This window comes from Chelonoidis abingdonii, chromosome 1, assembly GCF_003597395.2.
Source record: "Chelonoidis abingdonii isolate Lonesome George chromosome 1, CheloAbing_2.0, whole genome shotgun sequence".
In the NCBI taxonomy this organism is placed as follows: Eukaryota; Metazoa; Chordata; order Testudines; family Testudinidae; genus Chelonoidis; species Chelonoidis abingdonii.
In genome coordinates this window covers 141458929-141482725 of record NC_133769.1, presented here as the reverse complement: position 1 = coordinate 141482725, position 23797 = coordinate 141458929, and the positions used below count along the sequence as shown (strand labels likewise).

The 23797-nt window shown below is 41.5% G+C and overlaps 1 protein-coding gene and 1 long non-coding RNA gene across 2 annotated transcripts in view; both read right to left on the bottom strand.

Annotated features, from left to right (window-relative positions):
* Positions 1–11760, bottom strand: part of LOC116820267 (uncharacterized) — a 14751-nt gene extending 2991 nt beyond the window's left edge. The window contains exons 1-3 of the long non-coding RNA XR_012656773.1: positions 11395–11760; positions 6758–6851; positions 6190–6438 (exon numbers count right to left, since the gene is read on the bottom strand). This is a non-coding gene — a long non-coding RNA (uncharacterized LOC116820267). The remainder of the gene's footprint in view (positions 1–6189; positions 6439–6757; positions 6852–11394) is intronic.
* Positions 11761–12024: 264 nt separating this feature from the next.
* The window catches only part of CCND2 (cyclin D2), a 58332-nt gene continuing 46559 nt past the window's right edge, over positions 12025–23797 (bottom strand). The window contains exon 5 of the mRNA XM_032772607.2: positions 12025–13138. Within this exon, the coding sequence (XP_032628498.1) occupies positions 12983–13138 (156 nt within the window). The 3' untranslated portion in view covers positions 12025–12982. The remainder of the gene's footprint in view (positions 13139–23797) is intronic.

Genomic DNA, 23797 nt, shown 5'->3' with positions numbered 1-23797 from the left:
GCACTCCACTGTTCCAACGACCGACACGGGCGGTAAGAAGGAACTGAAGGGTGGCCGGGTCAGCTGGGGTATTTATGCGACGTCATGGTGGCGCCACTCCAGGGGGCGCCCAGCCGACCCGCTGAGTGTTGCTAGGGTAAAAGTTTCTCCGACAGCTGTGCACGCGGCGCACACACACCTACCTGGAATGGATATGAGCAATCACTCGAAGAAGAACTTATGTTTTTTCAACTTCAGCCTATCATCTGTATGACACTGGAGGGTTATTGTTTTCTGTTTCCTGTAAAAAAGCCACCAGTGTTAAAACTAACCAATATGAATTACAATTCTATTCTGTTTAGAAAAATACCATCAACTATGGGATGCTGTTCTGAGAAGGCCTGCTGAACAGAGATGGGATCCACTTCTAAAAGAAGGGAAAGAATATCTTCAGATAGAGACTGGCTAACCTAGTGAGGTAGGTTTTAAAATAGGCTGGATGGGGAAGGAGACAAAAGCCCACAGTTAGGTTCAGAACATGGAGATCTGGATGAAGGATCAGAATCAGGGGGGAACATAGGCAATCGCATCATGGACAAAAAGAGACAAGAGGGAATATGGAGGCTAAATTTAATGAACATCTTAGATGTTTGTATACTAATGCCAGCAGTGTGGGGAACAAACAGGAAGAACTGGATATACTAACGAATAATCACAATTATGATATAACTGGCATCACAGAGACTTGGTAGGATAATTCACATGACTGGAATGCTGGTATAGAAGGATACAGGTTCTTGAGGAAGAACAGGCAGAGGGGAAAGAAAGCCGTGTTTTCTAGCATATCAAGATGTATACACTTGCACTGATGTCAAGATAGAAGTGGGAGGCAGACAAGTTGAAAGTCTCTGGATAAGGATCAGAGGGGTAGCCGTGTTAGTCTGCACGCATCTGACAAAGTGGGTATTCACCCACGAAAGCTTATGCTCCAATACATCTGTTAGTCTATAAGGTGCCACAGGACTCTTTGTCGTTTTCTGGGTAAGGATAAAAGGGTTAAAAAACAAGGGTGATGTCATGGTACAGTTCTACTATTGACCACCTAACCAGAAAGGTGGATGAAACTTCTTTTAAATAACAAAATCATCCAAAGCACAGGACTTGGTGGTGATAGGGCACTTTAACTACCCAGACATCCGTTAGGAAAATAATACAGCAGGGCACAGATTATCCAGCAAGTTCTTGGAATCCATTGGAGACCACTTTTTATTACAGAAGATGGAGAAAGTGAGGTCTCCTAGCACTGTAAAAAAGCCACCCCCACGAGGGAAGTAGCTACCAGTGCTGGGATTGCGGCTTCCAGTGCTGGTGCATTATCTACACTGCCACTTTAGAGCACTGAAAACATCACACTTTCACACCCCTGAGCGAGAAAGTTTCAGCGCAGTAAAGTGGCAGTGTAGACAAGGCCTTAGACAAGTTAGATGTGTTCAAGTCGGCAGGGCCTGACAAAATAAATCCTAGAATACATAAGGAACTTGCTGAAGAGATCTCTGAGCTCTTAGCTATTATCTTTGAGAACTTGTGGAGGACAGGAGAGATCCCAGAGGACTGGAAAAGGGCAAATATAGTAGTTAGCTAGAAAAAGGGGAATAAGGACAACTCAAGGAATTATAGACCAGTCAGCTTAACTTTGGTACCTGGAAAGAATGAAGCAAATAATCAGTCAAGTCTGTAAACACCTGGAAGAAAATAAGGTTATAAGTAACAGTTAACATGGATTTGTCAAGAACCAACCTAATATCCTTTGATAGGGTAACAAGCTTGTGGATGGGGGGAGCAGGAGATGGGCTATATCATGCCTTAATTAAGCAAACTATGGAAATGTAGCCTAGACCAACACATTGTAAAGTGGATCCAACTAGTTGGAAAACCATACTCAGAGAATAGTTATCAATGTTTCAGTCAAGATGGAAGGGCATATGGAGTAGGGTCCCACAGGGATCTGTCCTGGGTCCAATTCTACTCAATGTCTTCATAAATGATTTGGATAATGACATAGAGAGTACACTTATAAAGTTTGCAGACGACACCAAGATGGGAGGGGTTGCTGTGCTTTTGAGGACATAATGAGAATTCAAATGATCTTGATAAACTGGAGAAACAATCTGAAATAAAAAGCATGAAATTCAACAAGACAAATGCAAAGTACTAAACTTAGGAAGGAATAACCAATTGCACAAATACAAAATGGGAAATGACTGCCTAGGAAGAAGTACCGTAGAAAAGGATCTGGGGGTTACAGTGGATCACAAACTAAATATGAGTCAACAATATAACACTTGCAAAAAAAAGCAAACATTATTCTGGATTGTATAGCAGGAGTGTTGTACACTAGACACGAGAAGTAATTCTTCCACTCTACTCAGCACTGATAAGACCTCAAGTGGAATACTGTGTCCATTTCTGGGCACCACAGTTTAGGGAAGATGTGGACAAATTGGAGATGGTCTACAGGAGAACAACAAAGATGAGTATAGGTCTAGAAAACATGACCTACGACGAAAGATTGAAAACATTCAGTTTTTTTAGTCTATAAAAGAGAAGACTGAGGGGGACATGATTACAGTCTTCAAGTAAGTACAAGATTGTTATAAAAAGGAGGGTGATAATGGGCTTAAATTGAAGAAAGGGAAATTTAGGTTAAACATTACGAAAAATTTCCTATTTGTGAGGGTAGGTGAGCACTAGAACAAATTACGTAGGGAGGATTGTGGAATTTCTGTTTAAGGTTTTAAAGAACATGTTAGACAAACATCTGTCAGGGATGGTCTAGATAATATTTAGTCCTATTTAAGTGCAGGTGTCTGAACTAGATGTCCTACTGTGGTCCCTTCCAGTCCTACATTTCTGTGATTCCGAGTGCCTTGAGCTACATACAGCTAAAATGTGAACTATATTTGAAGAACCCTCATCTGCCCCTCCATAAACTCAATATGATGTAAAGAAAAGCGAGGGAATCATTTTTAGAAACATAGTATGGCGATATAAGATAAATACAATACATCCAAGCTTCTCTAGGTCTCAAGAGACACCCAAATCCTTGAGTTAGTTTCTCTTAACTAGGGGAACTGGTTCAGTAGCTTCTGTACTCTGGGGCTAGGGAATTGGAGCATAGCCTATTTCCCCACTTCCTTGATGCCAGGTGGCCTGCTTTGGTTTGTGAAACAGAGCAGAGCAAACTCTGGTATAACCTTGTACAGCTGTAGTACCAATGTTCTCCAGTTAATAATTTAAGGAGCAGTCCTGCTGGTGACTTCACATAGGTGCAGAATTGCCTCTCCGTGCTGTCAACTGCATGATCAGGGCTTAAATCTCTCCATATCTCATCCCCATTTAACAGCAGGGGAACTAAAAATACTTCCTTTTCCCCCTTCTGTCTGTGTTGTCTATTTAGGCTCCAATCCCACAGTGATTTACACAAGTGCTTTACATGTGAGAAGTCCCACTGACAGAGTGGGATTACTCACATATGTACAGTTAAGCATGTGCGTAATTCTTTGCACAATTGGTGCATTCAACTAGGGAGCTCTACAATGTCCAGCACAGTGAGATCCTGATTTTGGTTGGCACCTCTAGGCATTATTATAATATGAATAAATATAAAGAAGGGCTTTTTCTGTCATTGTTATGCTGTAAGTTTAACATCCTACCAAGAATAATGGGGGAATTCACACTTGTCTCAGAGCGATTGTTTCTAAGATATCAATACATCAGCTTAAAATTGGCTCATTCTTGGAAGGTTTTCTTCACAACTGTAAGGACCAGATTGTCTCTGATCTGTGCGGACCTCCCACTTCCAGCATGGAAGTGGTGGTTCAGCTGCCTCTGATTATCCCTTCCCCTCAGTATCCATACTGTGGATTGAGGAAGGCAGTGGGCACTCCAAGAAAGGAATGGAACAAGCAAGAGAAGAGTTGGAGGATTAGGGAGCAAGGCAAGTGAATGCATGTCCTTTCTTCCCCAATCCTTCCATGCCCAGCAGAGGCCCCTAGAAATGTGATACAGCCAGAGGCTCTGTCACACTTCTGCAGTCCTCCTCCATGCAGTCCTTTAAGTGAGGTCCTTGGAGCAGACACAGCCAAGGAAGCCCTTGGAAGTGTTAAATCCGGTAGGGCAATTCTGCAAAGGAGTGGGATCACAGATATAGATAGATCTTTGAGTATCCACACAGTTTATGAGCCATACTTCACTTTTTCTCTGCATTAGTATTTCCACACAGAGTGGAAGAATGCAGAGGAAACTCACTGGGGGCGTGGGAGGTAAGGGAGAAGACTATTGGGCTTACCAACTCCCTATAGGTGGGGTATGATCAGGCCCATGTTTTTCTTTTCTCCCACACTGTACCTCAAAGAAGCACCCTGTAACCCCCATGTTCATCATTCGTATATAGTTGTGATATTTCTAACAAAGCATGCCACGTAAGATACCGTATGAAGGGTCATTATCTGCTGAAACTCATTGTTCTGTCAAAATGTGTATTTGTGTAATATGAAGTTATGAGATGTTGATATATGGTTGTGGAAATATGTTGTGAGTTTGGAAGTCCCCCACTACTAGTTCTCTGGTGACAACAAGGGAGGTGACCCACACCCAGGCAGATGTTAAAAAATCCATGACCAGCAGGGGAACTGTAAACAAGAGATCTACAATTTAGTAAGGCCTTCTCTATACTAAAAAGTTTTGTCGGGAAAAGATGCCTTTTGCAGATGCCTCTGCTGTGCAGAGCAGAGCCAGGGGCTGTCTCAGGATAGGTCGGTCAGCCTGGTGTCCCATCCCCCACCACCACTCTCAAGAAACTTGCATCATGTGACACTATACATTCCCCATGAGGCATTGCAAACCCTTCCCAAAGCACCCTGAAGCCATTTGCATAGTGGAATAGTTACCCACAGTGCACTGCTCTGTGTTGATGCAAGAGCTGCTAGTGTGGGTGCACTCCACCGACATGAGGAGCATAGTGTAGACATGCAAGAGTGGTTTTAATTAAAGTGCTTTAATTAAAGTGGCATAACTTTTGCAGACAAATCTTTGTAGTGTAGACAAGGCCTAAGTGACAGTTGTGCACTACACAATGAGGATTGCTCTACTCTGTGACTCAGCAAGGCCCACCAGGACATGGATCTTTCCAGGGACATGGATTGAGAGTATAAAATAAGGCACAGTGACATCATGAGATCATCTTTCTCCTCCTACACCTACGCTGAAGGCAACAAGAACACTGGGAAGACAAAGACTTTGAACTGAGATGGGTCCCAGGCTGAGAAGGAAATTCTGCCTGTGTATTAAAAACTGTAACCTACCTGCAACATCCAGTGGGGTGAAAAAAGCTGTTTGATTCAACTCTTGCTTAGTCTAGGATTTAGAATGCGTGTTTACTTTTTATTTTTCTAAGGTAACTACCTCTGACCTGCCTGCTACTTATAATCACTTAAAATCTATCTTTCTGTAGTTCATAAAATTAATTTAATGTTTTATCTTTACCACTGAGTTTGTCTAAAGTGCTTGGGGAATCTGCTCAGATTACAAAGGCTGGTGCATGTCCACTTTCCTTAGACAAAGTTGCAAGCTAATTAATGAGCTTGCATTGTTCAAGGAACAGTCTTGAGCAATGTAAGATGGTATATTTCTGGGGTGCAAGGCTGGGGGCTTGGGAGATTTGTTTCCCTGTGCATAGTTCATGAGTGGCTTGGAGAGCATTCATGCAATTTAGCTGGGCATGCCTCTGAATGCTGGTGACTGAGTTATAACAGCGCCTGGAAGGGTTTGCTGCTTGTCACTGGCAAAGCACTGTGAGATAAAGCCCAAGTTGGAGAGTTAAGGGGGCCCACAGTTCCAGGCTGTACCCCAGGGATCCCATCACAAGTGGTTCCTCATTTAGTAGTGAATCTTGGTCTTCCTCATGGGCACAAAAGACCTGAAATGCTGAGCCGAATTCACTCCTACTATTAGCAGGTGTAACTCTAGTGAAGTCAATGAAGGTATGCCAGCAGATGATTTGGCCTGCTGTTTTTACTGAACAGGCAGTGTAAAGGCCACACAGAGATCATGAAGTCTTTGCAGTGTCTCATTATACGGCACTGTGGAGTGGGGGAGAAAGAGCACTGTGGTCACGACACGCAAGTGATTGGGAAGGAATGGTCAGCTTACAGTATGTATCCATGAGCTTAAAACCCTGTATGCGTGTGAAGGAGGTGGTGGAACCTCAGAAGGTTGTGATCGCTTTTCCTGCCCGAAGTCTGAAATAGATTTGTTGCATGGAAGTCCATTCCTCCTCAAATTCTCCATATCTTTGTCCAACACGAAGCCTTTTTTTTCTTCCAAGTTTTGCACAACACTTATGGAAAAGTCCAATAGAACTTAATTTTTCTGTAGGTTTTTTGGTTTTTTAAAAACACCCTATAGAAATGAATAGAGAATTAAATAAACTGCTATAGAAAGAATTCTATAGGCTGGTTTGGAAAACATACAGAAAGGCTTTCTTTCTCCAATAAATTACATACATTTTTAGACACATTTCTGTAGACCCCAAAGAACTCTTAAAACCCACCTTTTTTTAACTGGTTTTACCTCTATCAAATACTACAGGAGCTTTCCATGAAAGAAACATACCAGAGTGTGGCTGTAAGTCTTAACCAACAAGCTAACTTTTAAAGTACATCTATTTTACCAGGACACTCAGTTAAACATGGGGAGGCATTTTAAATGTACAGCTTACCTACATAAGTTGCCTTGCAGTGGAGAACAATTTATGAAAAGAGTACTGGGCTCTAGAAATGCACCTCTTTTTACAGGATTTTCATGCTGAATGACTAAAAACAGGACAGGCAGTTCAGGTCAAGGTGAGTTTATTGTCCATACAGCATACCTAATCCCTCAAAACACATTTCTTAAAACCATCTTTAAACTAGTCAAAACAGCAGGTTATTAATAAAAATGACTTAACACTGAACAGAGACAACCTTTTAAAAGGTAATCGAGACTACACTTTATCAGAATCTTATCCATCAAAAAACAATCTCACATACTTTCTAAATACTTTTTGTTTACACTGATCATGTCTACTACCGCACTCTCTAGCATCCCCTGACCATATAAACATCCACACCTCTTAAAGAGCACATTGTGAGAGGATAACTTTGACTTGATATGGCATCACACTCATTAAAGCAAAAAAAAAAAAAAGTTTGAGAACAGATACTGTGCAACTGAGAGTGATTTTTGAGGTACATGATAACATGGTAATACACATAGTGGAAAAAATCCAGTGGCTGGGTGAGTTGCTGGGAACTTTTGAGCTGTCCAATTATTCAGGCAAAGACCAGCAGCATTAGGTTGGGATAATAGCACTTCCCTACCTCACCGGAATATTAGGAGCATGTATACATTAAAGATTGTGAGGCACTCAGATTCTATAGTGATGGGGACCATATAAGTACCTAAGATAGATAGATAAACCAAATATTCCACTAAAAATGACAAATATTTCCCATACTATATCAAAGATCTGGGAAGGTACAATCTGCAAGGCACTTTTTTCAAAGTGGGTTGTAGAGAAGAAGGCTGGATTATGATATTTGAAAAAAATCACACACTGGTGCTTTGAGATAGCACTTTTTGATGCCAGACCAAAAAAAAACAAACAAACAAACAAAAAACAATTGTCTTTCTTGTCCTCAGTTTGAAATGAAAATTGTGCAAAACGTACAATAGTTTTCATTTTAAGCGATATTGTCAAGTTGTTAGGACCCAGATTTTACATACTTTGAGTGCTGTGTATTATAATAGTAAATGTCCTCTTGATTCTAACCATATAGTAATTGTTTATTTCTTACTGCACCACTGCAGCATCAAATGTATTTGTTAAAAATGACTGCACACAGTGTAGATCCTATGAAATAAATTGTGCATGCGGGCTCCAACTGTTCTTTTTATGTGTCAGCTTTATACAAAATAAAGAGCTACATTATTTAACTATATCATGCTCAGAGGCAGTTTTAAAAGGTATACTAAGGTACAAACAAAAAACAAACCTTACGTCGTAATACGAGGACTTGATTCAACAAACACATATACACTTGACTAATTTTATAGGAGTCCCTTTGTCAATGAGAGTACTTATATGGGTGAAGTTCTCACATGCATAGGTGTTTGCAAGATAAGGCTCTGAGTTATAATCTACCAGGTTCTTTAGGGTGAAATTCACCCATTACTGCATAATGCCTGAGTAATCGTGCTATATGCAGGGCGCACACATGGAGTGAGGGGAATTAAATTAATCTCTGATCTACTGACAGGTCAAAAGTTCCTATGTAGCTTCTCCACATCCCTTTTTGGAAACGAATCTGTGTATTCACTTTCCCATCCCCAGAACTCTCTCCAAGCTGGCCTGTTTCAAGATGATGTGAAGACCCCCCTCTGTAGTACACAGGGGTACAGAATAGCAGTTAACCCTTCATAACATAGTGAATTTCACTATGCCTGCACTGAGTTCCACAGAAATCTATAAGGCTCCACATGGGTGCAAGAGACTGCCTGCACAGATCTGATTGCAGGAGAGAGACCTGAATGATGAACTTTCCAAGGAAAATGTATGTACTGCAGGAAATGGTGCTAGTGATTCAGCAGACAGCAAACTCTTCCTTCTGAGTCCATAGCGAGTCAATGCCTAGCATGGTGGTAGAAGGAACTGTGCTTGGGAAAGTGCTATTTTTTGAATGAAATGAAAACCAAAGTCCTGACCATTGTGGTTATTAAAAGTCCTACTGTATTTTTCACAATTCTTAACCCTGCTGTCTTGGCCAAATTCCAGTGTGGGTAATTACGTTCCATTCTCCTGGCCTGCATTCTCCTTGCAATTTCAGTTCTACAAACAGTTGTTTAGTGCTGATGGCACATGACTGCTGTGTTCCAGACCAGAAGTAGGTGAAGCGATCTCCATAAACACAGTGGCCAAATACTACACTGACTTATACATGTACAGCTCCACTAAAGAGTGTTTTAAGGGGCACAAGTTAGCACAGAATTTGGTCCAGTCCATAAATCACTTTGGTATATACCTATATGAAAGGTACTATATGTCACAGTAAGATCTTACAAGGAGGAGGGCTGTACAGAGTTTTTTTTGGGGGAGGGCATAATTTTACCACAAAAAAGAAGTTATTATGTGGCTCCATAATCTCACTTTCTATGTTTTTTTCATCATACAAGTTTTTTGTACCAGAACCTGCTAAATGTCATGTTTTTAATGTGAAAATGCTTATTTTTGTAAGAACAAAATTCCACAATCTGGAAAATGTCAAGGTTTCTGTTTAATTATATGGCCATTTTAGAGTGAAAATTTTACTTTTTTCACTTGCTCTATCTTTTTAAGAAAAATACCTAACATTTTGCAAGACTTTGGCTGTTTTGCAAAATTGGACTGATTTCAGAAAATTGAAACAAAATACAAAATCTCAACTACTGTATCTCAGGGCCTGATGCTGCAAACACCTTTGCATGGACAGAGACAGCTGAAACTGCATGGAGTGCCATCCAAAGGAATTTGTGGGAACTGGACCTATGTTTTCGGTTCTCATTGAGAATACTTAACATAGCCCTAACAAAAAGGTGGTTTTTGTTATAATATGCAGTATTACAAGCATGTAAAATCTGGGGCTCAAAAAGCCTGGCGGTATTACTTTAAGACCATTTGTTTTGTCTTTTGATACCCAGCCACTGAGAGAAGACTGTTGGGCCTAATCCTGTAGTCCATACTCAGGGAAAACTCCCCTTGAGGATTACAAAAGTAATGGGCTGATTATTTCTAAATCCACTGCAAATTAAGGGCCTGATTCCACTAACACTACTGAGCAGAGTGCTTACTACCACAAGTAGGACCACTGATTTCTCTATGCCAAATCATGGCATGGCTAACTAGCAGTATGACAGGCAGCATCGCGGGCAAGGAAGCAGGCACCACATGGCTGGACAGCGCCCCCTCTATGCAGGTTGGTGGAAAGGGGTAGAGCCTTGGCTCCCCCACCCTCAGTGTGGCCAGCCATGTGGCTGCACTGGTGCACTGTGATGCATATGCTGCACTGAGTATAGACTGGTGCAGTTTATTCCCTTTTTGAAGTAGAGAGGAGACCAGGAAGGGACTGTGACTCCTGGGGTCATAATCTGTTTTCTGGACTGCTCTAGGGGCAACGTAACAATGCAGACAACCACGAAGTCATGATCTAGCCCTATGGGATTACTTATGGTAGTAAAGCATTACATTAGGTAGCAAAGGTACAATGGTCACTGTCTAGCACCTTAACTGATCATTTGCATTGGGGCAAAGTAAGTGTAAAATGCTCCCAAACCAGAATTTTCTACTTATGTTGGAGCTAACATTTTAATATCCACAAGACACTCATTTTGCACAAATACAAATGACTGCATAAGGTGACATACAGTGGAGAATCAGGTCTTAAGTGCTTCTAGGATCGAGACCTATATGTGCAGAAATCTTTGCTGAATGGATCCTCATGTTAATGTATTTTTTCCACTATGAAACGGATACCTAAGACCAAACGGGAGCCCAATGTCCCTGCAATCTACAACTGTTCCCCTACACAACTGAAGCAACTGTGCTTTGCTCACCAAAACACAGGCTTTGGCTGCCTTTTGCATTGACCATTCCAAGAGGCTCCCAGCGGAAAGAACTGTAAAGTTGTGAGGTATTGTGAAAATGGGAACCTTTTTTGTCCAGTAAACCTGAGGTAAATATACTGTCTTTGCAGGATGTGATCAGAAAAAATAAAATAAAATAAAATAAAAAAAAATCATGAGTACGCTATTAGAAAACAACTGTACAGGGCATTTCCAGTAAATCTAAGAACTCATCTCCACTTAACCGTCTACTTCAGGATTTGAAATTTAAGCAGTAAAATAATATATTATAAAAATGTTTATAAAATAGCAGCACACTCAGTGAAACAATACAGCTAAGTACTGTTAATGTGAATAAGAATGAAACAAATCATAGCTTCTTAGCAGCGCAAAAAAAAAAAAAATAAAATAAACCCCTTAGATTCTTACTCCATTTTCTACCCTCATCTAGCCAAATATGGCAGAGTCCATTCATAAAATATTCTTCAAAGTAGCATGTTCTTTCTGGATTTTCATCTTTAAAAAAATGCAAACATTAACATTTCATCCAACAGCTTCAAACTGTATATTTGCAATCTGTTAATACAATTGTGCAAAAAAAAAAAAAAATTGCCCCATCTCCTTTGCCACCTAAATGCCTCTTCTTTACAGATGGGAGCAGGAAAAATAAATTCAAGTACACTGAATACACCTTTGTAATAAAAAATCAAAGTCACGCACCTTGATGTTTACCATTTGTATCTTTTGCACCAGCAATTTTCTTTCATTGTCCATAGATAAGCATGCAGGTGGTGTTAAGATCCTTCTGACACTGAACAATACACAGAATTGTCAGACTTTCATCCGGAATGTTGTGACAGGAATGTCATCCGAAGCAGGTGTTGGAATTTCCAGCAACACCAGAACTAGCGAAGTACATCAGATATTGGAAAATATTGACTATTAAAAGCTATATGCATTGCTTTTTTTTTTTTTTTGCTCAGCACAATTGTCATAAACCATTTCATTTATCCCTTAGGAACAATTTTCAAAGTGCTTTTCGAATGAAATGGTTTATAATAATGCTAACTGTGGACCAGTAAAAGTTATAAACATTTGGAAAATGTTTTTTATTAAAAGGCTATATGCATTGCTTTTTTTTTTTTTTGCTCAGCACAATTGTCATAAACCATTTCATTTATCCCTTAGGAACAATTTTCAAAGTGCTTTTCGAATGAAATGGTTTATAATAATGCTAACTGTGGACCAGTAAAAGTTATAAACATCTGGAAAATGTATTTTTTGGAGGGAGAGGGGGGATCAAAGGAAATCACATCTTCTTTAACACAGTGAGGATGTTAAAAAGGAAGATGGGCAGAGCATCATTTAATTGCCTTTACACCAAACCAAAGAGCTGCCAAAAGTTAACATTGATGTGTAGCATTAGCATTGTGAATGAATATAATGCTTTTTCACAGATGATCCACTGCATCTAGGAATCCAAAGTTCGGAGGTGGTCTGATTTGTTGACAAGTCATTTTTAATCTGTATGTTTCTGCCATCTAATATAAGCATTCTATACTTTGGCTTGGACCACTGCTGGGTAGCAGGATCAGCTTTATGCCAAAGATGCTGCTGTGTTTAGAATGAACCATTTCTGGAGGAAAAGTAGGAAGCAGGGGGGGGGGGGGGAGAGGGGAGAGGAACACCTGCTCTTCCGGCTGGCAAAATAAAGCATCTTCTTTCTTAGGTAGCAGCTACCACAGACAGCAAGAGTAAACAAAACTAACATACAGAAATCCAACAAACTGTTCTGACTAATAACAGAGGTGATAGATCAGCAAATCTCTTCTGCATCCAAAATGGTTCAATCACTTCAGGGATTTTTTCCCACTTTGCCCTAACCCCTTAATTCTATTGCTTTGCAATCTAGTCAAGCCATAACATAACACACACAATTCCTTTCTTAAGTTTAAAAAAGGGTGTGTATGCACTAGGTCATAATGCACGCACAAAAAAGTATATTCTACTTTGTTCCCACAAATGCAGGCTTACATTATCTAGCTACTTTTTATGCTTTTATAAGCATTTAATATCACCGATACATAATCAAACAGCAATTATCAAATATATCGTGGGATTCCCTTCTGTAGAACATCACAGGCACCAAATGCTTTTTTAAATTACTTCTTTTTTTGTTTTGTTTTGTATCTAAATGAGCTTTAAATACGTTCTATGTGGGAGCAGATTAAAAAAAAAGATTTCATTCTAAAAAAAAAGGAGGGGGGAGGAGCAGAGGGAGCAAGCATGACTGTCTGGGCTGACGTCCTCACAGGTTGATGTCTCTCACATCTGTGGGAGTGCTGGCCTGGTCCAGTTCATCCACCATCTTAGAAGGATTTCTTTGCTGTTGCTGCTGCTGGACTTGCCTAAGGTTGCTTACTAGCACCGACTCTATCTGTTCTTGGCAGGCTTTAAGGAAGTCCTAGAGAATAGGAAGCAAAATGATCTGTTAGTGAATCTTTTCCCACTGTGCCAATCAAAGTGTCAAGACAAGCAGAAATGAGGAAAACCAAGATGTTCAGAGGCTACGTGAATGGAAATCATGCATTCAATCTAGAATTGTGCTATTAAGAGAAACACGTTGCACGTCACTAGAAGCAGCCCACGTATGCAGCCCTTTCGGTGGAGTAAAGCAAATACCACATTTTTTACAATCTTGGCAACTTAAAATTCTAACTTTCCTGCAAGAAAGTAGTGCCTTTTGGAACGGGAACTCAATGATATTCATTGGCAATCTCCTGCAGGACAGATATAAATCCAAAGGCAGGACTATACCTAGCTATGTAGTAGCTATGTAGTAGCTGCTGCATTCCCTCTGTGCAAGAAGAAACATGCCTTTAATAAAACCAATGTTTTTGTAATTGTCCAAAGTACTACATCTTACAGCACTGCCGTGAAGTGGGCTCTTATGACAGAATACTGAAGTATTTTCTTTAGAAGGGTCAGCAACGAAGGGGTAAAAAGGAGATGTCCCCAAGCTCAGAGAATCTGTACCCAGACTCCCAACAATGTAATCCTGTCTCCAAACACTGCTTGACAGTTGGGCCTCATGAAAGACAACCCTGGTAGAAACAGTACAAACACAGCTGGGAAGCAAACCACCAGACAATCCAACACACAGAGCACGAAGACCAATGTCAGCAGTTTGCAAGGACCATCTTCCAGTCATGGAGCAAATTCAAATTCAAACAACCAAAATTATCCCAACAACAGGGGAAAGAGCAGGGCAAAGCTAGGACACTTATGTCTCACTGAAAATGGCACAGGCATTTAGGGTGCAGGCAAAATTAAAATAGCAATAATTAACAATACAGTAGAACCTCAGAGTTACGAACACCAGAGTTACAAACTGACGAGTCAACCACACACCTCGTTTGGAAGTGGAAGTACACAATCAGGCAGCAGCAGAGACAAAAACAAAAACACCACCACCCCATCCCCATAATAAACAAATACAGTACAGTATTGTGTTAAACATAAACTACTAAAAAATAAAAGGAAAGTTTTAAAAAAAGATTTTAAAAAATATGGAAACTGTTTCTGTGCTTGTTTCATTTAAATTAAGATGGTTAAAAGTAGCATTTTTGTACTGCACAGTAAATTTCAAAGCTGTCTTAAGACAATGTTCAGCTGAAAACTTTTGAAAGAACAACCATAACATTTTGTTCATTTGAACATTTCAGAGTTACGAACCTCCATCCCCAAAGTGTTTGTAACTCTGAGGTTCTGCTGTAGTATTATCAGAAAACTACTTCTGCCATAGACTTCAAAGCACTTTATACAGAGGATTAGTATCATTATTCCCATTTCACAGACTTGGAAACTGAGGTACAGAGGTGAAGTGATTTGTATCAGGTCACACGTGGAGTCAGTGGTCGAGTCGGGAACAGAACAAAGTACTGCAGTACAACAGATCAAAACAGGCGCCTATCTGGCAAGCCCCCTCACCCTCACCCACATAGTGGCAACCAGTGGAGTTTGAAGTCTGCACACAGGTATGCTTCGTCCCAGGCCTGCAATGTATATCTGTTGTCCCAGCCTGACTGGGAAAGCATAAGTCATGTCTGGGGATGTCCGCTCCATTGGTGACATTTATGTGTTTGATACAATTTGTGCTGGTGTGATTATTCCAGGTGATAAAATTCATGCTCTGCCAGGAATACTACTTTGAGTTGGACCCTGGAAACTCAGTGCTAGCAGTAAAGTCACACCCTCTCTCTGCAAAGAAACTACCATGTCTATATGATGGAGCACCACTCCCAAACATTATTTGTACATGGAGCTATACCGGCAAAAGAGTACAAGGGGATGGTTTGTTATGCTGATCAGATACAAGGAAGAGTGGACTGGATGAGACATTGGTCCTATCATGAACAAGAAACTTACCAAGGACGTGGAGGCCACTACTCAGTTCTAACATCAGTCAGCTAGGTACAGATCATGATGGTACCATTAGAACATCAGTAACAAGAGGCTAGTTCATCACTATTGCCTAGGTATAACTGGACCAGGATGGTGTCGTATTTTCCAGCTTAACAGTCAGAATCAACTGTTTGTTCTCTTATCAAGAATAACGTTGATCAATACCATTGTCAGATCACTAGCAGAGAGCAAGGCAATACTTGAAATCTGTGCTGCGGTGTCATGCCCATGTGATGTGCAGTGGGTGGATTGTTACCTCTCTGTGTTTGGCATAGCTATGTGCCTCTTTAACCCACGGCTCTGTGCTCCAGAGATGGAAGTCCCAACAAAGATTGATGAGACTGATATTAAACACTTAACTATAGGTGAAGAAAGTGGCAATTCCCACAGTTCAAGTTGCCTAATACTTTCCATTATAAGCCACTGCTTTCAGTTGCTTGTAACTTTGCCAAACTTCTATCCCTCGGGCTGAAATTTTCCATGCTTACTCTCTGTCTCAGGCTGACCTGATCTGGGAAAATGTAATCAAAACCAGCTCAGACATTTTCAAGAATGAGACTAGTGAAAGCAGGTAGTTTGACAAAAGTTAATTTTAAAAACCCCCAGCTGTTTCTCTGAAGAGCTCTAGCACCTTTAGGATTTGGAGTAAGACTTTCCAACTTGGATTAGGAGAAGTGTGGGGTCAGGTGCTGTATGCTCTCCCCATGAACATACACCCAGGCTTAACCAAGTTATAAGCCTCTGAAAATTGTCATTTGTATATACTCAGTACAGCCCATAAGAGCCTTGCTGCTAAAAGCCCCAGAGAGCCCCCTAATATACCAACTACATTGAAACATGCCTCAGGAACAGAGCTAGAGCTCTGGATGTACTATAGATGTAACAGATGGAGTAGCAGCTGCTGCAGGCCCTTAACCTAGGAGAAGGCAGAGATTAAAGTGAGGGGAAGTGACATTCTCCTTGGCTCGAGGCGCCAACGCTCTTCCTCCTGTTTCAAAATACTTGTTCCGTTGGGGGGAAGGTGTGCTGGGCATAAGGGAGAAACCATGAGTTCTAGTGTCATCTCTTTCACTTATTTGTGTTAATAAGCCTGTGCACTTCACAGTCATTACTGAGCAAGGCCTCAAACCCCTACCTTACCGAGGCAGGCAACTACCATTCTCCCCATTTTACAGAAGAGGAACTAAGAGTTTATACAAGGTCACTTTGGAAAAGCTTAGCACAGAATTCAGGGACCAGATTCTAGGCTGTATGTTGCATGAAGTGCAGTGGGGACAACTATGTCTTTTAAGTCACCTTTGCACGATGCAGAATCTGGCCTGCTCTTTGGCATCAATGTAGCCCAAGGGTCAGCAACGTTTCAGAAGTGATGTGCCGAGTCTTCATTTATTCACTCTAATTTAAGGTTTCGCGCGCCAGTAATACATTTTAATGTTTTTAGAAGGTCTCTTTGTATAAGTCTATAATATATAACTAAACTATTGTTGTATGTAAAGTAAATAAGGTTTTTAAAATGTTTAAGAAGCTTCATTTAAAATTACATTAAAATGCAGAGCCCTCCAAACCGGTGGCCAGGACCTAGGCAGTGTGAGTGCCACTGAAAATCAGCCTGCATGCCATAGGTTGCCTACCCCTGGTGTAGCCCTTATCATAAATTAGAGGAACCCCAGAGGCTGCTCTAGTTTATGGCAATCTGTCTGAAATAGTAATGTGCCCCTAATGACAGATGTATTCACTCTGTATTGTGCTGATTATGAGACAGCCCTGTAGGATGTACCTTAGCCTCAGAAGAAGGAGAGTGTACATCATGTATTCATTCCACAGCATACTCCTTTTAATTTCCCGGGGTCCATTTTTCTTAGAACAACTAACCAGAATGTAAGCCTTCATCTGGGCTTTTCATGAAACACCCTTATTTCTGTCTCTCTGCATTCATACCCACACCCTGTGTATAGACCTGTTGTCCTCTGGAGATTAGAGGTATATTGTGGGCACAAACAATGAGTAACAATTTAAGCTAATACTCAGATGCACTGAGCAACCACAACTCCAGTTAAGTCAATGGGAGCAGGGGATGCTCAGCACCTTAGAAACTCAAGATAGAGTCTCAAGTTGGACATCCTCTCCCGCTCCCAAAATGCAGTGCCTAAAGTGGGAGGTCGTGTCTAAAGATGCTGGCCTATATGACTTGCACTAGGCCACACAGTGAGTCAGTGGCAATGCCAGGAACAGAATGCTGATCTCTTGACTCTTGGTCTAGTACCCTATCCACACTGGATCAGTCATTGAATGGACATGTTTCAAAATGCTAACTGCACTCCAACAACAGGTATTTGTGCACATTGTCTGTGCACCATACCAGAGCAAGAAGGCTTGCCCATAGTCCTGTATTAAGAACTCATGTAGCAACCATGCCAGCAGGAGTTACTCATATTAAGACACTTAATTACCAAAACAACGTTTTCCCTGGTTTTCATGAATCTACAAAAGACTTTGCTGCCTTATTGTAAAAGAAGTCCTGTTGAGGATGGAAGGCTAGGGTTGCCAACCCTCCAGGATTGTCCTGGCGTTTTCAGGAATTAAAGATGAATCATTAAAGATTGTGTCATGTGATGAATCTTCCAGGAATATGTCCAACCGAAACTGGTGACCCTATGCCAGGCCTAAAATTAGACCTCCTACCAACTTCTTTGGGATGAGGTGCATTGTGCTGTCTATCCCTCCTTATACTCTGCATACATGCTACATTCATATCAGAAGGCAAGGGACTGAAACCTACTGGATTCCTGCTCTTGGAGAGATGTGAAGTTTGAATACCCAGCTTGCTAAGCATGGAGCAGGAAGATTGAAGTGAAGGAGTACTGTACATGTCACTGAGAAAAAGTAACTAAATACCCTGGATTTATTGGTGATGGAAGGTGAAGCAAAAAATCTGGATTTTTACAGTGCTGCAGCCATTAGATGTTGGGGTATTTCTGTTGGGTTTTTTTGCAAGAGATTTTTAGGAGGACTGATTGTTTTGTTTTTAATGGTCCTGCTGGTGATGACAAATCTGTCTAGTTATTTTAAGGTGAGAACTTTTGCTTTTATTCATCTTGCTGGGAAATGGTTGGACGCTTTCTATAGTCAGGGAAGTGAACATTTAATGGTGAGGACTGGACCTCTCGTCCCAAATATATTGCTGCCAAAAACCCTCAAAAATTCAAATAAATCCCATGCTCAAGAACACATGTGCATTCTAGGTCCATTACCAACATTCACATATTTAAGAAGTAGTAACTGTAATATCATGTTCCACGGTTTAGTAAAATGACTGGGCTTATGTTAAAATGTCCAGTGAGTCCATTATAGCTTATTCTGGCAACTGCTTGTTGCAACATAATTGGTTTTCTGTTTGTGGTCTGTTTTCCTTTCCCATAAACTGCTGCTGATGTGCTTGTGTTCACTGGAGAAGACCTAAGCAAATGCATATAATCTATCATCAGACACAATATCTCGTTTTCAAACAGTTTTTGCAGCTAGATTGACAGAAGTGCAAGGTAATCAAGGGATGAGCCCCAAGATCACACAGGAGTTTACCAGCACTGATGAACCCCCCCATTTCATTGAGTGTATACATCTTCCTATCACCAAATAAAACTTTCCAGCCATGCTAACCTTCCTTCAAACAGGGCCTGACACAGGGCCTCATCCTCCCTGATTGAACAAACCTCGTAATCTCTAGCTTGCTTGCATATATATACATGCCCCTGGAAATTCCCACTACATGCATCTGACGAAGTGGGTATCCACCCACGAAAGCTCATGCTCCAAAACGTCTGTTAGTCTATAAGGTGCCACAGGATTCTTTGCTGCTCCCATTGAAGTTATGGCAAAATGGTGCAGATCAGGCTCAGAAATAAAAAACTGGAAGAGTGCGGATATCCATTTGCAGAATATCATGAAACTTTGCATTTATAAAGCACATTTCATACAATGATCTCAGTATGCTTTTAAAACATTAAGGGCCAAAATTGCAAACCAGAATGTCTTTTGAAAACAAACCACGAATTTGCACAGCGAAATACCGATCTCAGTGCTTTACAACCCAATTCTCTACATAACTGCAGGGTTTTGCATCTAATATAAATCCTGAAAATCCTCACTCAGTTAAGTCAGTTTCAGAACCACTCTTATAATATTATACATCTTTTAATAATTCATAGCAAAAACAAATAATGATCCATTTAATTTATGCAGTGCCCTAAAATGACACTTCCCAGGGCTGTGTGGCACCTCACCACACCCTGCCCTTAGCGTGAGGAAATTTTGTCTGTGCCTGCGGTGTATCAGCTCCCTGTAACCACCAGTTTCTGGTAGCAGAAGTACTGCACTCCAGGCCTCCACAGGCCTCCCTCTCTCTGTACAGGATAGCAATAGGCACACACCAACCCCAAGTTCTCCGAGCATTCCCTGTAGTGTCCAGCCCCTTATCCACTGAACTCTCCCAGAATTACCAGGCTCACCATTCCCAAAGGAACTGTACACCCTAGCTCACTAGTTACACCTTAGAAAACAGCTCTGCTGAACACACAGCATTTAGATGTGTTTATAGTGAAAACAAGATTAAGTTTATTATCAAAGGACAGGGATTCAAGTGATAGTGAGTGAGAATACTGGAAACAAATGGTTACATATAAAACAAAATCATAACACTTTTTGAAAACTAAACTTTAACTAACAAGGAATGTCTATCTCCTGCAAGAAAGCATACCCCAAGTTCTTTCCCCAGTATTTTCAACCAGTTTGGCAGAGATCCCTTCTCATAAAATCATGCCCACTGACAGCTTGTCCTTATAGACTGAACAAATATCTAGGGGTTCATCTGTACTTTGGGTACAGTTTCAAAAGTTCATTGTATTACCCCTAAACAAGTTGACTTCTGCTATTTCCCTCTTCTTGTTAATTTCCTCTCTGAAGATTTCACAATCCTTCATTAGCATGCAGCTCAGACTTTTGAGTAGAGGCCTATTGCGAACCATACAATACTTAATTTACAGGTAAACAGCCAGACAGATAAATGGTCCTTGTCTGAAAGAAAACCTGCTTTTCACTATTGCTGGTGACCGCTCCCTTAATGCAGACCTTAAGAAATAATTTTCAGTGTATATACACAACTCCTTACACAACCTCTGTACGTGCATTTCGCAGTGATACTGAAGACCAGGGTGACACAGACTTTGAGTCTCACATGACACTCTTGGGTGAACTAAAAATACCAGACTCTGGGATCCCTGTAACCCATATGCACCTGTTATGCCCTCTGCCAGTTGGCATCAAGAGGTTCTTGGGTAACAATTACATTTGAGGCCTGGTCTACACTATAGAGTTAGGTTGACATAAGCTGCTTTACTCTGTTAAGTGTCCACACTACAATGTTGCTCCCACTGACGTAACTCGCACAGTACGTCAACCTAATAACTCCACCTCCACGAGAAGTGTATCGTTTAGGTAGACACTGCATAACTTACCTTGACTTTACTGGCCACTGTTTTGAACTCCACTGCTCAGCAGCCATGTATACAGGTACATGCTCCTCCCCTTTAAAAGCCTTGTGAATTTTAAAATCCATTTTCTGTTTGCTTGGCATGGAGAACTCACATAGTAACTGCCCAGCTGAACATGCCAGCTCCACAGAGCAAACATGCTCCTGCCTGGCATACACAGGAGATGGTAGATCTCCTGGGTCTGTGGTGAGAAGAGGCTATGCAGGCACAGTTTCGATCCAGCCGTAGAAACGTCAACATCCATGAGCATGGGGGAGAAGAGCTACAAAAGGGACACGCAGCAGTGCCGTGTGAAAATCAAGGAGCTGTGGCAGGCCTACCAGAAGGTAGGGGAGGCAAATAGACACTCTGGTGCAGAGTTGCAGACATACCGCTTCTCCAAGGAGCTGCATGCCATCCTCGGAGGTGACCCGACCACCATCCCCAAGAGCCCCATGGACACTTCAGGGGAGTTGGGAGTCACAGGCCACCACAGTGAACCCTGAGAATGAGATGTTGGACAAGGAAGGTGGGGGGGAGAGATAGCTCAGTGGTTTGAGCATTGGCCTGCTAAACACAGGGTTGGAGTTCAATCCTTGAGGGGGCCATTTATGGGTCTGGGGATTGGTCCTGCTTTGAGGAAGGGGTTAGACTAGCTGACCTCCTGAAGTCGCTTCCAACCCTGGTATTATGTGAAGAGGAGAATGGGGGACAGGTGACCAGGGAATCCAGTGGCACTGCAAGTCAGGACCTCTTTTTGACTCCTGAGCAGTTGAGCAAGTCCCAGCAGTCCAAGGCTGGTGAGCCTGATGCAGGGGAAGGAACCTCTGGTAAGTATGTGGTTTATTTTGACATTGCAGGGACACATCTGGTCATTTACTCTTTTTTAGTCACACTGCAAGAGGTAGTGAAATAACCAAGAGGTAGAGTTGCTATCTGCTTCTCAACAGTTGGGCAGAGGGAGCCCTGCAGAACAGTTTGTTTATGCGTACTGAAGGCCTGTGAATCCTCCACAGAGATCTCGAGGAAGCTTTCTTGGAGGCAGTATGCAATCCTCTGCCAAAGGTTTCTGGGAAGGGCTGCATTATTTCTTCTGCCACAGTAAGATGCTTTCCCACAACACTCAGCAATTACTTCAGCAGACACCACTGCAGAACATAGGCTAGCACCATACAGACTCGGTCTGCAGCCGGATGTGTGCAGGAGTTGTTCCCTTCCAGCCTCTGTTTTCCTCAGGAGTGAGATATCAGCTAAAGTCACAAGCAGAAGTGAGAATGTAGTGCTTGTAACTTGTGTGATCAAGAGGAGTGAATGCACTCACAATAGTATCTCTGTCCACTGTTTCTTTTGCAGCTGCAAAAGTGGCCTTGAGGGTCTCTCCATCCACACCAGTGGAGCTGCTCAGCCAGAACAGGAGAAAGAGGAGGAAGGGAAGACATGTTCCAGGAGATCCTGAGAGCCTTGGAGCTTCAGATACTGAGCAGAGGGCTTGGATTATTTATAGATTCATAGATGCTAGGACTGAAAGGGACCTCAAGAGGTCATTGAGTCCAGTCCCTTGCCCTCATGGCAGGACCAAATACTGTTTAGACCATCCCTGATAGACATTTATCTAACCTACTCTTAAATATCTCCAGAGATGGAGATTCCACAACCTCCCTAGGCAATTTATTCCAGTGTTTAACTACCCTGACAGTTAGGAACTTTTTCCTAATGTCCAACCTAAATCTCCCTTGCTGCAGTTTAAGCCCATTGCTTCTTGTTCTATCATTAGAGGCTAAGGTGAACAAGTTTTCTCCCTCCTCCTGATGACACCCTTTTAGATACCTGAAAACTGCTATCATGTCCCCTCTCAGTCTTCTCTTTTCCAAACTAAATAAACCCAATTCTTTCAGCCTTCCTTCATAGGTCATGTTCTCAAGACCTTTAATCATTCTTGTTGCTCTTCTCTGGACCCTCTCCAATTTCTCCACATCTTTCTTGAAATGCGGTGCCCAGAACTGGACACAATACTCCAGTTGAGGCCTAACCAGCGCAGAGTAGAGCGGAAGAATGACTTCTCGTGTCTTGTTTACAACACACCTGTTAATGCATCCCAGAATCACGTTTGCTTTTTTTGCAACAGTATCACACTGTTGACTCATATTTAGCTTGTGGTCCACTATGACCCCTAGATCTCTTTCTGCCATACTCCTTCCTAGACAGTCTCTTCCCATTCTGTATGTGTGAAACTGATTGTTCCTTCCTAAGTGGAGCACTTTGCATTTGTCTTTATTGAACTTCATCCGGTTTACCTCAGACCATTTCTCCAATTTGTCCAGATCATTTTGAATTTTGACCCTGTCCTCCAAAGCAGTTGCAATCGCTCCCAGTTTGGTATCATCTGCAAACTTAATAAGCGTACTTTCTATGCCAATATCTAAGTCATTGATGAAGATATCGAACAGAGCCAGTCCCAAAACAGACCCCTGCGGAACCCCACTTGTTATACCTTTCCAGCAGGATTGGGAGCCATTTGTGAAATGGAAATGGAAATTACTTTTCTTTCCCTTTCAGAGGTTCCTTCCCATGTATTTATAAAGTTTCATTCAGTTTTAAATATGTTTGTCTCATAAAACTGGGTGACTGGGCAACAAAATGGCAAAGGAAATTCAATGCTGATATATGCACAGTAATTCACATTGGAAAACATAATCCCAACTAGACATATACAGTGATGGGGTCTAAATTAGCTGTTACCACTCAAGAAAGGGATCTTGGAGTCACTGTGGATAGTTCTCTGAAAACATTCACTCAATGTGCAGCAGCAGTCAAAAAAGCAAGCTGAACGTTGGGACTCATTAGGAAAGGGACAGATGAGACGACAGAAAATATCATATTCCCTTTATATAAATCCATGGTATGCCCACATCTTGAATATTGTATGCAGATCTGGTCGCCCCATCTCAAAAAAGATATATTGGAATTGGAAAAGGTCAACAAAAATGTCTAGGGGTATGGAACAGCTTCCATATGAGGAGAGATTAATAAGACTGAGACTTTTCAGCTTGGAAAAGAGATGACTAAGGGGAGATATGATAGAGGTCTATAAAGTCATGACTGGTGCAGAGGAAGTAAATAAGGAAGTGTTATTT